The sequence below is a fragment of the Danio rerio genome, chromosome 2, assembly GCF_052040795.2.
Source record: "Danio rerio strain M-AB ecotype USA chromosome 2, GRCz13ab, whole genome shotgun sequence".
In the NCBI taxonomy this organism is placed as follows: domain Eukaryota; kingdom Metazoa; phylum Chordata; class Actinopteri; order Cypriniformes; family Danionidae; genus Danio; species Danio rerio.
Window position 1 is genome coordinate 61,047,229 of NC_141022.1, and position 14,925 is coordinate 61,062,153.

The 14,925-nt window shown below is 36.9% G+C and overlaps 2 protein-coding genes across 5 annotated transcripts in view; both read right to left on the reverse strand.

Moving 5' to 3' along the window:
* Window positions 1-14,925, reverse strand: part of btbd2b (BTB domain containing 2b) — a 1,074,195-nt gene that overhangs the window by 923,673 nt on the left and 135,597 nt on the right. The gene's annotated exons all lie outside the window — the stretch shown is intronic.
* slc25a42 (solute carrier family 25 member 42) overlaps window positions 1-14,925 on the reverse strand; it is a 42,135-nt gene that overhangs the window by 18,846 nt on the left and 8,364 nt on the right. For all 4 annotated transcript variants that reach the window (XR_015477947.1, XR_015477946.1, NM_001045453.2 and 1 more), the window contains 1 exon segment: window positions 7,391-7,535. Coding sequence is in view for 2 of the 4 variants with exons in the window: in NM_001045453.2 (NP_001038918.2) it covers window positions 7,391-7,486 (96 nt within the window). In the remaining 2 variants the exon portion in view is untranslated.

Sequence of the window (14,925 nt, forward strand, 5' to 3'; positions counted from 1 at the left end):
AACTATTAAAATGACAATGACTTTTACTGTAAACAGGTCAATCAGCAACCCAGATGGATATAAAACCAGACTTTGTCTGAATGTTCAAATGTTTAAAAATGAACATTTCCCTGAAGCACATATCTAAAAAAAAAAACATTCGGAGAAACTGGGGCAGCACAACGGCTCAATGGTCAAAAAGGGTGCTGGTTCGAGTCACAGCTGGGTGAGTTGGCGTTTCTGTGTGGAGTTTGCATGTTCTCCCTGTGTTGGTGTGGGTTGGTGCTCCGGTTTCACCCACAGTCGAAACACATGTGCTATACGGCCATTGATTAACTAAATTGGCCGCAATGTAGGAGTGTGCGTGTGTGATTGTGAGTGTGTATGGGTGTTCCCCAGTGATGGGTTGCAGCTGGAAGGGCATCCGTTGTGTAAAACATATGCTGGAATAATTGGCGGTTCATTTTGCTGTGAAAACCTCTAATTATAAAAGCACTAAGACGAAAGAAAATGAAGGAATTTATGAATATTAGCATTATTGTTAATAATAAAGTGTATTCATTTATATGTAAAAAAAAAAAAAAAAAAAAATATATATATATATATATATATATATATATATATATATATATATATATATATATATATATATATATATATATATATATATATATATTATCACTGCTGTGTTGCGTAAAATTAATATAATAATAATAATAATAATAATAATAATAATAATAATAAACTAAAATACCTAATAAGTAACAAACTAAGAAATATTAACACTACAACAAGTTAACATTTAATTAAATGTGATGAAATCATTTAAGGAAATCATTCAATTTAATTAAGTTAAGTCCTGATAAAGACATCCAGCACAAAAGAAAGACTATAGACTATTAACATGACAATGAGCTTTACAGTAAACAGGTCAATCAGCAACCCAAATGGATATAAAAACAGCATCATCATGCAAGGATTGTCATCATAATAGTTATAATAATATCTAACTGAAACAAAAACTGGTTCTGGTGACAATTTATAACTATTTTGAGCTTGAAATCTTCCCACTTGCTTTCAAACCATATATTAAAAAAATAAATGACACTGTATTTTAACAAGTACGGTCATACTTTTGTGCTTAAAAAAGGCTTTAGTTTACATTCACCGGCCACTTTATTAGGTACACCTGTTTATTTGCTTGTTAATGCAATTTTCTAATCAGCCAGTCACAGGGCAGCAACTCAATGCATGTAAGCATGTAGACATGATCAAGACGATCTGCTGCAGTTCAAACTGAGCATCAAAATGGGGAAGAAAGGGGATTTAAGTGACTTTGAACGTGGCATGGTTGTTGGTGCCAGACAGGCTGCTCTAAGTATTTCAGAAACTGCTGATCTACTAGGATTTTCACGCACAACCATCTCTAGGGTTTAAAGAGAATGGTCTGACAAAGAGCAAATATCCAGTGAGCGGCAGTTCTGTGGACGCAAATGCCTTGTTGATGCCAGAGGTCAGAGGAGAATGGCCAGACTGGTTCCAGCAGATAGAAAGACAACAGTAACTCAAATAAGCACTCGATACAACCGAGGTCTGCAGAAGAGCATCTCTGAACACACAACACGTCCAACCTTGAGGCGGATGGGCTACAGCAGCAGAAGAGCACACCGGGTGCCGCTCCTGTCAGCTAAGAACAGGAAACTGAGGCTACAATTCACACAGACTCACCAAAACTGGACAATAGAAGATTGGAGAAACGTTGCCTGCTCTGATGAGTCTCCATTTCTGCTGACACATTCAGATGCTCGGGTCAGAATTTGGCATCAACAACATGAAAGCATGAATCCATCCTGCCTTGTATCAGCGGTTCAGGCTGATGGTGGTGGTGTAATGGTGTGGGGGAGATTTTCTTGGCACACTTTGGGCCCACACAGCCTACCTAGTTAACTAGTACAGCCTACTTGTATTGCTGCTGACCATGTCCATCCCTTTATGAGCAGTGTCTCCATCTTCTGATGGCTACTTCCAGCAGGATAATGCACCATGTCATAAAGCCTGAATCATCTTAGACTGGTTTCTTGAACAAGACGATGAGTTCACTGTACTTAAATGGCCTCCACAGTCACCAGTTCTCAATCCAATAGAGCAGCTTTGGGATGTGGTGGAATGGGAGATTCACATCATGGATGTCCAGCCGACAAATCTGCAGCAACTGTGTGATGCTATCATGTCAATATGGAGCAAAATCTCTGAGGAGTATTTCCAGCACCTTGTTGAATCTACACCACGAAAGATTAAGGCAGTTCTTAAGGCAAAAGCGGGTCCAACCCGGTACTAGTAAGGTGTACCTAATAAAGTGGCCGTTGAGTATATATTCACATAATAACACTCAAGTGTATTATTGTTCTTATAAAACAATTAAGAGCACGCATTTTCTTTTTCATTTTAATAGCATGGATGTCTGTTTTCGACATCACAGCTTGAACACTAAACCGACCAATCAGAAGACAGAAGCATGACGGTGTTAAATATTAAAGCACAGTGTGTGAAGGATTAAAGAAAACACTGCGATTATCGAGTGACAATGCAAGGTTAAAACAAGCAGAGACGAGAAGAGAAACAGATATCTGATCTGAAAACCACAGAGGAAAAACTGAACTCATGACTGTAAAGTAAACAGGCCAAGAGGTCACATATTTACCACTGATACAAAGGCCAATCCGTCCTTTTAGATGTTAAAGAGGAGGTCATGTAGTGTATTAAAGTGACCTATAATTGTGTTAGCATCTCCTACAACAGGTTCACATGCATACAAGGTCAAAAAACATTCACTCATTCATTCATCCTTCAGCTTAGTCCCTTTATTCGTCAGGGGTGTCCACAGCGGTAAGAACCACCAACTATTTCAGCATATGTTTTACGCAGTGGATGCTCGTCCAGCTGCAACCCGGTACTGAGAAACACCCATACACACTCATGCACTACGACCAATTTAGTTCATTAATTCCCCTATAGCATATGTGTTTGGACTGGGGGGGAAACCGGAGGAAACCCACGCCAACAAAGGGAGAACATGCAAACTCCACATAGAAACGCCAACTGAGCCAGCCGGGACTCGAACCAGCAACCTTTTTGCTGTGCGGCCACCACTCACCCAGCGTGTCGCTGCACATTCTAACATAACAATAATTATTATGATTCATCATTAATTAATACATACTAATAATTATTTATTATCATCACTCTGGGATGATTTTGATATGATTCATCTGAATCAATTCGAGGCTTGTAGTCTGTAAGCCCCTCCCCCTTTTATAAGCCAGCTTTGTTTTGATTGGTCAGCTGGCCAAATCTGTTTTGATTGGTGTTGATGAAGATCAGTAGCAGGAAAAGAGACTTAAATTAAATGACTTTTAAAGACAATCTGGAGGATTGTCAAAGACTTTATATGCAGCACACACACACACACACACACACCTGTAAACTGTATTGCGAACATTACGACGTGTTTTCCTTGCCTTGCCGTGTTTTGACCCTCGCCTTGTTTGTTTGTTTATGTTGTCTGCTTCCTGCACTGACCAATCACCTGTGTATTTGACTACGACTCTGATTTGCCTGCATACATGCGATTGCTCTTGATTGTGACCATTGCTTGCCTGATCATTCTCAATAAACCTGCATTTGGATCCGCACCTCCCTTGTCAGCGTCCTGTTCACATTATAATAGGAATAACTTTTATACTGTTACTGATATATTTATATATGAACACTTACTGGATTTAAGGTTCATTTGACTATCAATACATCATTTATAAACGTTCAAATTGTATTTTATTTTTTAAAGTTAATTAATTAACTTTATTATATGTTTTTAAAACTTTAATTTCTGATCTCAAAAGCAAGCATTAAATATATTTAGACATACTAATAACACTAATAACTAATAACACAATAATTAATACTAACAGTAATTAACACTAATAACGCAATAATTAATACTAACACTAATTAACACTAATAACGCAATAATTAATACTAACACTAATTAACACTAATAACGCAATAATTAATACTAACACTAAATAACACTAATAACGCAATAATTAATACTAACACTAATTAACACTAATAACGCAATAATTAATACTAACACTAAATAACACTAATAACGCAATAATTAATACTAACACTAATTAACACTAATAACGCAATAATTAATACTAACACTAAATAACACTAACAACGCAATCATTAATACTAACACTAATTAACACTAATAACGCAATAATTAATTATTATTAATTATTATACGGATAGACGAGTGACAATTGATAATTAAAGACGAAAAACAAAATGATCAGTTCCCATGCTTTCCTTTTCACACAGAAGTGATGATTAACAGAGCGAGGAGATTTCTCATTGCATTTCTTATCAGACTGTTTGTTTGTAGTATGTCGTTTTAAATATAATTTACATGGACAATATTTGTTTTTCAGTTTCAGTTTATGAATAAAAGTTAAATTGCCATTTCTCTCCATGTTTTCACTCATTTGGATCACCCTACCTGACGAAAGCCTTGATGTCCCAGTTGTAGGAGCGACAAATAATAACTTGATGATGCATCTGATGTGGAAAGAAGATCTGTTGATCTGCATCCCAATCATTACAAATAATGCAGAAGACCTGCTGGAACCAGCATGGACCAAGATTCTCACAGAAATCAGTCAAGTTTGGTGAAGGAGAGATCATGGTTTGGGGTTACATTCAGTATGGAGAGATCTGCAGAGTGGATGATCAACATCAACAGCCTGAGGTGTCAAGACATTTGTGCTGCCCATTACATTACAAACAACAGGAGAGGGACAATTCTCCAGCAGGATAGCGCTCCTTCTCATACTTCAGCCTCCACATCAAAGCTCCTGAAAGCAAAGGAGGTCAAGCTGCTCCAGGATTGGCCAGCCCAGTCACCAGACATGAGCATTATTGAGTATGTATGGGGTAAGATGAAGGAGGAGGTGTTAAAGATGAACACAAAGACTCTTGATGAACTCTGGGAGTCCTACAGGAAGGCTTTCTTCTTCATTCCAGATGACTTTATTAATCAGTGATTTGAGTCATGTCAGAGATGTGTGGATGCAGTCCTCCAAGCTCATGATGGAGTCAGACACAATATTCATTCTGTCTCCACTGCAGCAGGACTTTATATTCTATACTGGACATTATTTCTGTTCAGGGATGAGACTTTAGTCAAGCAGAGTCAGACCTTACTGTCCTCATCAAATCAGTCAACATCAAGGCATGATCATATTTTATTGTGCTCAAATAAGTGTAATCTAGAGGCCTTTGCCTTTCTAAAACTTGGATAGGCCACAAGATATTGGCCAGATAAGCGATTAATGCCTGATGCATCAAATATAACACATTTCCACCATTTTTTGGTCTAAATGTCTAATAAACTTTTAGATTAAATCAATGATTATTAAAAATACATCAGTATCACAGTGCTAATCTGACCTCTGAGTAATCCACTGATAGCTTGACTTCCTTTAGACTGTAAACACTGCGCCTCTTTCCAAACACTAATACTTGTGTTCTTCCTGTTCCTGCATGAATGAAGGCCAGCCTGAAACGCCTCACGAACCGGTTTTTACATCTGCATTCCTTACACAAACAATGCACTCAGATATGGAGATTGCGGAGTCCAGGGTTCCCACTCTTTTATGGACACCAGATTCAAGCACTAAAGGAGCGTTCATTTTAAATCAAGCATCTTTGTAATTCATACCCCAGCATGAGTAGCGTCATGAGAGCTCTTACTGTACTTAACATTTCACTTACACTTAATATTTACCTTACACGTTAGACCAGTGGCTCTCAAACTTTTTTCATCAAGTACCACCTTAGAAAAAAATTGTCTCTCCAAGTACCACCAAAATGAGCAGTATTGAAATACAGTGGCGCAGTAGGCCCAGTAAAGCAGTTGCAACTCTGCACAGTTAAAAAACGTGACAGATTACCTCAGAAATGTAGGCTATGTCAAATATGGCATATTATATACATCAATTTTGATCAATTTCGAAATGTGTGTAGCATGTATATGACATATTTCATTCCTCCGTGTACCACTAGAAGGAAGCCTGCGTACCACTAGTGGTACACGTACCACAGTTTGAGTACCACTGCGTTAGACCATTTCAAAAAGTCCAAAGAAACTTTGATATAATTAGTTGAACTCAATGCTGGTGATGTTAAAAAAAGGTCTCTGAAAATATGGATTAAATGTGCATTATTTGTTATTGTACGAGATTTAAATTGAGTATTTTTAAAGATATTTTTTCTCAGCTTTTATCATTCTGTATTTGACAGTATAACACCATTAATGAACGGTTTCTGTATTTAATGATTCACAAGTGTTTATTTGTGGTTGTGAACTGCATTATGGGATGTTGATCTCTGCTCTGTCCACTTTTGATGTTGAAAAATTCAACTCTACACTTAAACAGAGTGACTTTAATTACTTTTTTAGCTGCAACCCAGTACTGGGAAACACTCACACACACATTCATTTAACACGGCCATCACTTCACTATAGCGCATGTGTTTGGATTGTGAGGGAAACCGGAGCACCCAGAGGAAACCTATGCCAACACAGGGAGAACATGCAAACTCCACACGGAAATGCTAACCGACCAGCCGGGACTTGAACCAGCGACCTTCTTGCTGTGAGGCCACAGAGCTAATCCCTGAGCCACTTTTTAGTCTAATGCAATTGTGAATAGTGGATGGGGCTATAGGGGGACGATTTCAGATACAGGAATTACCTTTATGCGATTTCTGACCATTGGGTGGGGTCCCAACGACTCTCCCTTTGTCTCTATGAACGTCTGGACGATACGATCAAGCTGATTGGATTAACACCTATGAATTTGACTGTTTTGTTGATTAGATCTGGGTGGGTGAAACGTCAGCGCCTGGACAAGTTCTTTTTACTATCTACTTCATTTGCATGCTTTAGAATTTTGGTGGCTCAGTGGTTAGCACTGTGGCCTCACAGCAAAAAAGGTCGCTGGTTTGAGTCCTGACTGGGTGAGTTGGCATTTCTATGTGAAGTTTGCATGTTCTCCCCGTGTTGGTGTGGGTTTCCTTCGGGGGCTCCGATTTCCCCCACAGTCCAAACACATGCGCTATGATGAACTGGGTGAACTAAATTGGCTCTAGTGTGTGAATGTGTGTGTGATTTGAGAGTGTATGGGTGTTTCCTAGTACTAGGTTGCAGCTGGAAGGGTATACGATGTTTGAAACATATGCTGGAATAGCTGGTAGTTCATTCTGCTGTGGGGACCCCTGATAAATAAGGGACTAAGCCGGAGGAAAATGAATGAACGCATGTTTAGAATTTGAGTTTTCTCACCTCTGATTGGCTGGCAGCAGGACGGGGCAGCACTTCTCCCTTTGACAGCGCCCCCTGGCGTTCCTGAACCGCATTACCCATCCTAACCTGATCCATTCATGCACGCAGCACACAGGGGACTCACCGGCCGACACAAAAATCACACCTGCAACACAGGAGAGAAATATTATCATCATTACCCCATATATAACCTAGGCAAGTGTCAAGGTAGGAAAAGTCAAGGTTTTAAAACCCCTAACATTTTCTGTTCCATTCCTACTGTAAATTTATTTATATATTTATTATTTATTTATATATTTATATTATTTATATTTTATTTATATCTATAACAGTTTTATTTAGTTTAGAGCAACAGTATCTCCAACAGAAACGCAGCCTCCACTTCATAAGCTACTGATCAGCCCACGATTTACCAAACATCTGAAAAACAAATCACTAATAAACCAACATCCAGCACGCTGTCGAGCTGAACAGTGCACTGGCTTTACTTTATATCCACAGAAAAGAAAAATCTCCAAAGATGCCTTTTCAAGGTGTAGAGAAATCTGTTTTTAAAATGAATGAAGTCAGCAGAAGTCGATGAGTTATTTAATTATTCAGCCAGCCAGGTCTACGGTCCCAAAATATTTAAAATGTTTCTTAAATTAAAATATATCGTGTTTAATGGGCAAAAAGTTGTTGCTTTAACTTATTCTAGAGCAGTAACCACAATATTGTGATATTTTTTTCCAAGATTATCTTACAGTCAGAATCTTACACCAGCCCGTGCCTAATATAACCATGCCAAAAAAGCAGAGACTTGTTTGATACTCCGCAAAGATGCTGTAGCGGCATGCTGAAGCCGAGATCTCGGTAAGGGCAAACAATAACGAGCGAGTCCATTGTGAAACTTTGTCTCATCATTTATTTTTAATCACATCTTGTGCCGTCAAATCAGTGTAAAAGCTTCATTCCTCGTCAGTAGCACCGTCACCACAAACAAACTCACGGCCTTACTCACCCGCTTACTACCTTGGCTGTCTTAAATCCCGATTTGCATTGACAGAATAAAAGTCTTCATTGACAAAAATCACAAACAATAAAAGAATACTCCAACATAAAAAGGAAATGCCTAAACCTGAATAGAATAATTATCTAATGTCAACTTAATTATGATCAAATCATATAATCAACCCATTCAATCCAAACATTAAAATAGAAGAAAGAAATGGCTCCAACAGATGCTTTTTAGAAAACTGATGAACCTAACAAAAAACCTGTGAGGATTTCAATTTACCCAAAAATAATGAGAAGAGGGCGATGCAGTGGTGAAGTAAGTAGTGCTGTCACCTCACAGCAAGAAGGTCGCTGGTTCGAGCCCTAGCTGGGACAGTTGGTGTTTCTATGTGGAGTTTGCATGTTCTCCCTGCGTTTGCGTGGGTTTCCTCCGGGTGCTCCGGTTTCCCCCACAAGTCCAAAGATAGAGTAATAGGTGAATTGGGTAAGCTACCTTGGCCGTAGTGTATGAGTGTGTGAAAGAGAATGTATGGTAGGGCTGGGCGATTTTTCCGATTTTTTGTAATTAATTCAAATTTACGTTTTAGAACAATTTAATTTTGAATGAAATCGAGAAATCGCGATTTTTAAAAATATATATAGTTAATACATTATAATGGCACCAATGCGCTTGGGTTCACTCTCTGTATGAAGCAGGAAGCACACCAGAAGCGCCTCTCGGCGACGCGCCACACAGCACCACGCCATGGATTTTAGTGTTCTAAACAGGTTTCTATACACACACAGGCGCCGCCACGATTCACGAAGCAATTCATATTTCAGCCGCGCCACAGAGCGCCATCTGATTAGTTTCATGTTAAATATCATGTGAATGTGCGCGTTTGTTGTGGGATAGTTTAAACTGTCATGTCCGCGCCGTGTCGCGCCGCTTCTGTTGTGCGACCTGCTTGACTGCCTGTTAAAGCGTGAAGTCATGTAGGATTTTACTTGTTGCACATCTGTGTGGATTGTCAAGACATTCCCTCATTAAGTCGATAAACTCGATCTCAACATGTATGAAGGACGTAAAAGCCTGCCATGTGAAAAACCACACAATCTTTTGGTTTGAACACGAGTAGAGGGGAGGGACTGTAGCAGTGAAAATGAAAGTAGCCGCCCCCATGACGTGATTTAGTGGACCTAGTTGAAAACCAGACAGATCAGGCAGCATAATACAGAGAGTGGAGCAAAGCGCATCAAATGATCGATATTTAAAAGGGGGAAAAAAGACAAATAGATTAAATATATTATTTTATATTAGACACACATCTGGTGCTTGTATTTGCTCCTGCTATACGTCCACAACTTCACACACTGGGTTAAATTAGGCTTTACAGTTTTAATGTTCAGTGCTTTTCTTCCACTGGATCTTTTTAAGAAAAAGGCAGCAGCTTTACAACCTGACATTCAATCAGAAGACAAAGCCGAGCTGACAGCCAATCTTTCCTAGGCTCAGCAAAACTAGCAAAAATCCCTCTGTATTCCTGCAACTGCAATATTTACACAAATATTTCTTATTCAAATCTTCAGCAACGCTATTTAACTCGTGAATTTGTTTTACATTTATTTACACCTTGACCGATTTTTGTATGACATGGCCATTAAAAATACAATGTTGCTTAACCAGATGGTTTTTCAAGTTACTTTTAAAGAGAATGTTACTTCAGTCATGTTGTTGTTATGTTTTGAGAAGACTAGTAACACAATAAAAAAATAATCGAAATCAAAATCATGAATCGGTCTAACTTTATAAAAAACCTAGATTTTTTTTTTGCTAAATCGCCCAGCCCTAGTGTATGGTTGTTTCCCAGTGATGGGTTGCGGCTGGAAGGGCATCCGCTGCGTAAAACATTTGCTGGATAAGTTGGCGGTTCATTCCGCTGTGGCCACCGCTGATAAATAAAGGGACTAAGCCGAAAAGAAAATGAATAAATGAAAGGAAGAAACACTGATTAAAGAAGAAGAAAATAGGGTTTTCAGGTGCATTCATCATTTTGCTTTTTTTTTTTTTGTGTGTTAATTTAACACCCTGTTCATCACTAATTATTACGTTATTACATACATTTATGCTGATTTAAATAAATATTTGGTGAGTTTCATTGAATGATTCAACACAGAGAATCACAACAGTAAAACATTAGACACAAAGATGTGCTTAAATCTCATTCATAAATAATGCAAAAAGTCAATATTTTACACATAGGTAAATATTAGATAATGTATTGGCTTGCACAAATTAATGAGCAATATATATTAATTATCAGTATTAATAATAAATCACATTTATTATTCTTTCTTAATGCGAGTTCATACAAATCAATTGTTCATTATCTAGTCATTGTCTACAACTTAATTTGTTTGCCATTCGTTGTTTACAAATTTTAAGTAGGGCTGCACAACATGTCATTTCAGCATCGATATCGCAATGTGATCATTCGCAAAAGGCACATCGCGAGTATGCGCAATGTTCTGCTGGATTATAATGAATCATTTCGCAAGTGTTTTTAAGCCCTGTGACTGTGTAAGCGTTTTAAAAACATTTGGTCATAAGTAACTGTACTGTACTTTCAATGTTACGACAGTATAATAATAATTAATTGTGTTTAACCGTTTCTAAAACGAAGACTGTACAGTATTACTTGACATTTAATTATTTAATTACTGTGTACATGAATACAGTTTGACTCCTCAGGAAAACAATAAAATGCTGTTTATTTAATTTGTATATTTTTCTGTATTGGATTTATCTATGCTTGTAGATTGTTTATTATATTTTATGCACTCCCTTACAGAATTATCCCAATCAATCTAAAATGATAAATTCTTTGCATATAGTTTATATTCAACTCATCTAGTGAAACTGCATTCGTATCGCAATATATATCGCAGAATAAAAAAACATTGCATTGTTAGATTATTCCAATATTTTTCCAATAATATTTTTTAAATATATTAGTAAACATTAACACTAACATGATCAAATGCAATAGAAGTAATATTTACAGTTGCTTAACAAATGGACGTTTGCAAAGAGTCCTACAAAAAACATTTTATGCAAGACATTACATTTATTTTCTTGCAATTTTTAGGAGAAAAAAATGTATTATTTGTCATTTTCGTAGGATTTTCATCACAGGCCAGCATCACCATGAATGAATTAATCTTGCATGAAAGCTGTCCGCATTCAAAGACCAGTTGATGAAATGAAAATCACTCAAATATAATGAAATCCACTCAACTCGCCCAAAGCAGGTCAGAGGAGCTGATGTGTAACGTGTGAATCTGGCCGGATCAAATAACATCTGAAAGGGTCACACAGATGGAGCTCTAATAATAGCGCAAACGCTAAATAATTCAAGGTCCTGACAGACGGTGATATGAGCAAGGCCTGAGCAACATTACTTCATATAGCAGACAACTTTAAATAGTTTTCTGAATATAAAATAAACATCATTTATTCTGTTAATGGCTGGGCAATATGACAATAATCGGATAACACGATACAAGTCATCTCATATCCTTATAACAATATATATATATATATATATATATATATATATATATATATATATATATATATATATATATATATATATATATATATATATATATATATCCCAATAAACTAACATTTGTGTAAAAATTAAATCAAGTAAAAGTTTATACATGTTGACCCCATGTAAAGGACTATTTCTTTTTTACATTTTAAAGTATCTACTCATTCGTGATCATATTTATCACTTTCTTTAAAACTTTAGGGCAATTGTTTGGTTTAAAATGTAAAAATATCAAATAAATATTAACAAGTAAAAAAACACTTTTCAAAAACTAATTATTACAGGTCCAACATAAAAATAATAAACATCCTCAAATAAAATGCAAAACGTAACATTGAAATTTTAAGATGGCAAATTTGTCATGATGTTGTTATCAACAATGTATTTTGTCACACCATGAAGTAAATGATTGCAATAGCCATCCAAAAAATGTATTGCAATTAGTAGGGACGTAACGGTATCAGAATTTCACGGTACGATAATACCTCGGTATGAATGGTACGGTTCGGTATTTATTGAATAATTTACAGGAAAAACAAAACTAATGAAAAGACTCGAAAAAAGTGCCAAAAGTGTTTATTTACCTCAGCACTGAACATATCAATGACATACAAATCAGCCATCTATCTGTAAGTTTCCAAACAGGAACTTCAATTTTTCAATTTTAATAACAAAAAACTATTAAACCATATAAAACATGAAGTTTCAATTTAGTATTGTTGAAAACTCATCACATTCAACATGTAATCACTCACTCACTCAGATAGAGATGGGTTTTTAAGGAAAATGATCATATAACTATAATCTGGTGAAAGCTGGGATCTGGGCATGTCCCCTGCAACAGAATAAACCCTCTCATTTGGGACTGAGGTTTCTGGGACAGAGAGATATGATTTAGCCAAGGTTGACAGCAGTGGGTAACGCTGTGCATTGTCTTTCCACCACTTGAGAGGACAAGCCATGAGTGAGATAGAGGTCTCTCTGCAGTACAAGTCAATGTCTGCATCAATCTAACAAGTGTGCTGTTCTGCAGTCCCCATGACTGTTATTAGTCGTATTCCCCGACTTATATTTCACCACAGTCTGGCAGTGCCTGCATACTGTTTTTGTCTTTGTCTGTCACCTTTTCTCCTTTTTCGTATATTTTTAGAAAGAAACCGAAATGCTTCCACACATCCGACTTAAAACCCGCTTTAGGTTCCATCATTTCCAGCTCTTTTTCTTCCCCGCTACTAGCAGCACACTCCATTTCCACATTACTGGATCTGTAGTGACAACAGACCGCAAAGGATGATGGCCACGCCTGGGCTGATGGGAATTGTAGTTTCCGCTACCTCCCGTTCGCTTCATTCGCCTGAGCAAACTTTTCTCAGAAATATAGTTTTCTTGAGTCGTGCGCCTACGGTAATATTGTAAAAAATTACTATTGCGGTATGACGGTATTTACAATATTGTTACATCCCTATCAATTAGATATTTTCCCTAAATCGCCCAGCTCTAGACACACACAGGCTAATTGGAAAAATGTGCCCTGGGGTACATTTTTGAGAACTGAGAAATGTGTGCTTGTGGGTGCACTTTATGAGAAAAATGAACGCTACAGGGTGGCACTGCTGACTGCTTACCTCCATATGGCCTTTTTTTTCTCTCTTCACTGGTTTAGCGGTGGCTTACTGTGAACATCGCTAAACTTGGGAAGTGGAGCAGAGCAGACCAGGTTTCGAGCGTGAGAAATGATCATTCCAGAAACCAGAAAAAAACAATCCCAAAGAAGCTGCAGGAGGTCATGGTAGAAGCAAGCAGCCAAGATTGTTTTTCTCTTATAGTTTGCTTTTTGAAAACCCGATTGGTTGAGCTTAGGGAAGGGTGTGTGTGGGTCAGTCAAAATAAAGCTAATTTATTATGCAGGACAACAAGCTGACCGGCTTTTCTCATAGATGACAATAAGAAGTACGGTAGTATTTGCAGAAATCTAAACAGCGTCCTCTGGTAGATTTACGAGAAACGTACCCTAGTAACATATTTGAGATTGTCAAAACAGTACACAACGCCCTCTAGTGGATTTGTGCAAACAAAAAATTCAAGAAAACATAGTCCAGGGTAGAGCTGCACAATATATCGTTTAAGCATCAATATCTCAATGTGTGAATCTGCATTAGTCACATACAGTTGAACTCAGAATTATGAGCCCCCTGAGTTTAGATGTTTTTCAGCACATTTGTAATCATAATAGTTTTAATAACTCGTCTCTAATAACTGATTTATTTTGTCTTTGCCGTGATGACAGTAAATAATATTAGTCTAGATATTCTTCAAGACACTTCTATACAGCTTAAAGTGATATTTAAAGGCTTCACTAGGGTAATTAGGTTAACTAGGCAGGTTAGGGTAATTAGGCAAGTCATTGTATAACGATGGTTTGTTCTGTAGACTATCGAAAAAAAATAGCTTAAAGAGGCTAATAATTTTGTCCCTAAAATGTTTTTTTTTTATTTAAAACTGCATTTATTTATCCCAAATAAAAGAAATAAGACTTTCTCCAGAAGAAAAAATATTATCCGACATGCTATGAAAATTCCCTTGCTCTGTTAAACATCATTTGGAAAATAAAAAAAGAAGAAATAAAAAAATCTAATTCTGACTTCAACTGTACATGTAATTTAGGATTATAATTAACCAGCAACCTCAGTCATTTAGCAAAGTTTAACTTAAAAATAAAAATATTTCAACTATTATATTTATGTTTTTTATGGCATGTCACTGTAAAATTTAAAAGCAAAGAAATTATAAAGTTTGCCAAAAATATTGTTTCCTTACACCATGAAGACTACGAGATACGCTTTTATATTTGTTCACTGAATTTCTGTTCCTCAGTACTTTTAGAGTCCACCAAAATCATTAAGTACTGTTTTTTCCCATTTTCTTCTTTGATTTATTGTTTTT